This window comes from Carlito syrichta, unplaced genomic scaffold (assembly GCF_000164805.1).
Source record: "Carlito syrichta isolate Samal-C Ts95f unplaced genomic scaffold, Tarsius_syrichta-2.0.1 Scaffold99471, whole genome shotgun sequence".
In the NCBI taxonomy this organism is placed as follows: Eukaryota; Metazoa; Chordata; class Mammalia; order Primates; family Tarsiidae; genus Carlito; species Carlito syrichta.
In genome coordinates this window covers 5,969-7,118 of record NW_007043567.1, presented here as the reverse complement: position 1 = coordinate 7,118, position 1,150 = coordinate 5,969, and the positions used below count along the sequence as shown (strand labels likewise).

Sequence of the window (1,150 nt, the reverse complement as noted above, 5' to 3'; positions counted from 1 at the left end):
GGTGCCTTCTCCCAGCGGCGGCGGCGGGAGAGATGGCCGGGAGGCTGCGGCCAGCCCAGCTGCAGGTGGGTGAGGCTTCTTTTTGCAGAGCTGCCTTCGCAGTTGGGGGCGGAAAGCTCGGCTTGCTGCGCTTCCCTCGGCGGTGAAGCTTCGGGAAGGATGGGGACCTGGAAGGTGAGCTCTGGAGGAGGGCCCTTCTGGTGAATTGCCTGTCGGCCGGGAGTTGTTGGGGCCCCTGCCCAAGCCACCCCCGAGCTTTGTGAAGAACCCAGGTCAGCTTCCATCCTGAGCACAAGACGTGGCGGAGTAAAGTAATTCCTTCCTAGCACTGCAGGATTCGAAAGGAGAAGCCCGTCTTTGCCTTCAGGGAGCTGAGGACCAGTCAGCGAATGGGAGTGCAGTCGCTAGTGTGAGGGTCCCCTAAGATCATAGTAGAGCCAGAGGACTCCTGTCATCTAGCGCTGTTATAGCTGCTTTATATAGCACAGTTACTTTATGTTTTAAGAAACAGGTTTTAGCCTGTGATCTCAGAACTTTGGGAGGCCGAGGTGAGAGGATTGCCTGAGCTCAGGGGTTCACGACCGGCCTGGGCAACTTGGTGAGACCTCATCTCTACAGTAAATCAAAAAGTATCTGGGCAAGGTTGCGTGTGTCTGTAGTTCCAGCTACTTGGAGGACCACCTGAGCGGTGCAGGTCCAGGCTGCGGTGGTCCTGAGTGTGTGGCTGCACTCCAGCCTGGGCAACAGAGTGAGACTCTGACTCAAAAACACAAAACAAAAAAAAATGTTTTTAGCGTGGCCTTCGCAGGTGGTGTTTATGGAGTCCACAGGGGTACCCAGTAATGTCCTAGGCAGGCCAGGCATGATGGCTCACACCTGTAATCCCAGTACTCTGGAAGGCCAAGGCAAGGGGAACATGTGAATCCAGGTGTTCGAGACCAGCCTAGGCAACATAGCCTTTTGTCTCTACAAAAAAATTAAAAAATTAACCAGGTGTGGTGTCGTGTGCCTGTAGTCCCAGCTATTCAGGAGCTGAGACAGGAGGATCGCTTGAGCCCACAAGGTCTGGGCTGCGGTGAGCAGTGAGTATGCCACTGCACTTCAGCTTGGGTGACAGAGTGGGATTCCTACTTAAAAAAAAAAAAAAAAA

General features: G+C 54.1%; 1 protein-coding gene across 1 annotated transcript in view; it reads left to right on the top strand.

Annotated features, from left to right (window-relative positions):
• Positions 1–6: 6 nt before the first annotated feature.
• Positions 7–1,150, top strand: part of LOC103266284 (zinc finger protein 879-like) — a gene marked incomplete at its 3' end in the record, with an annotated part of 5,977 nt that continues 4,833 nt past the window's right edge. Inside the window, exon 1 of the mRNA XM_008063904.1 lies at positions 7–65. Coding sequence (XP_008062095.1) covers positions 33–65 — 33 coding nt within the window. The remainder of the gene's footprint in view (positions 66–1,150) is intronic.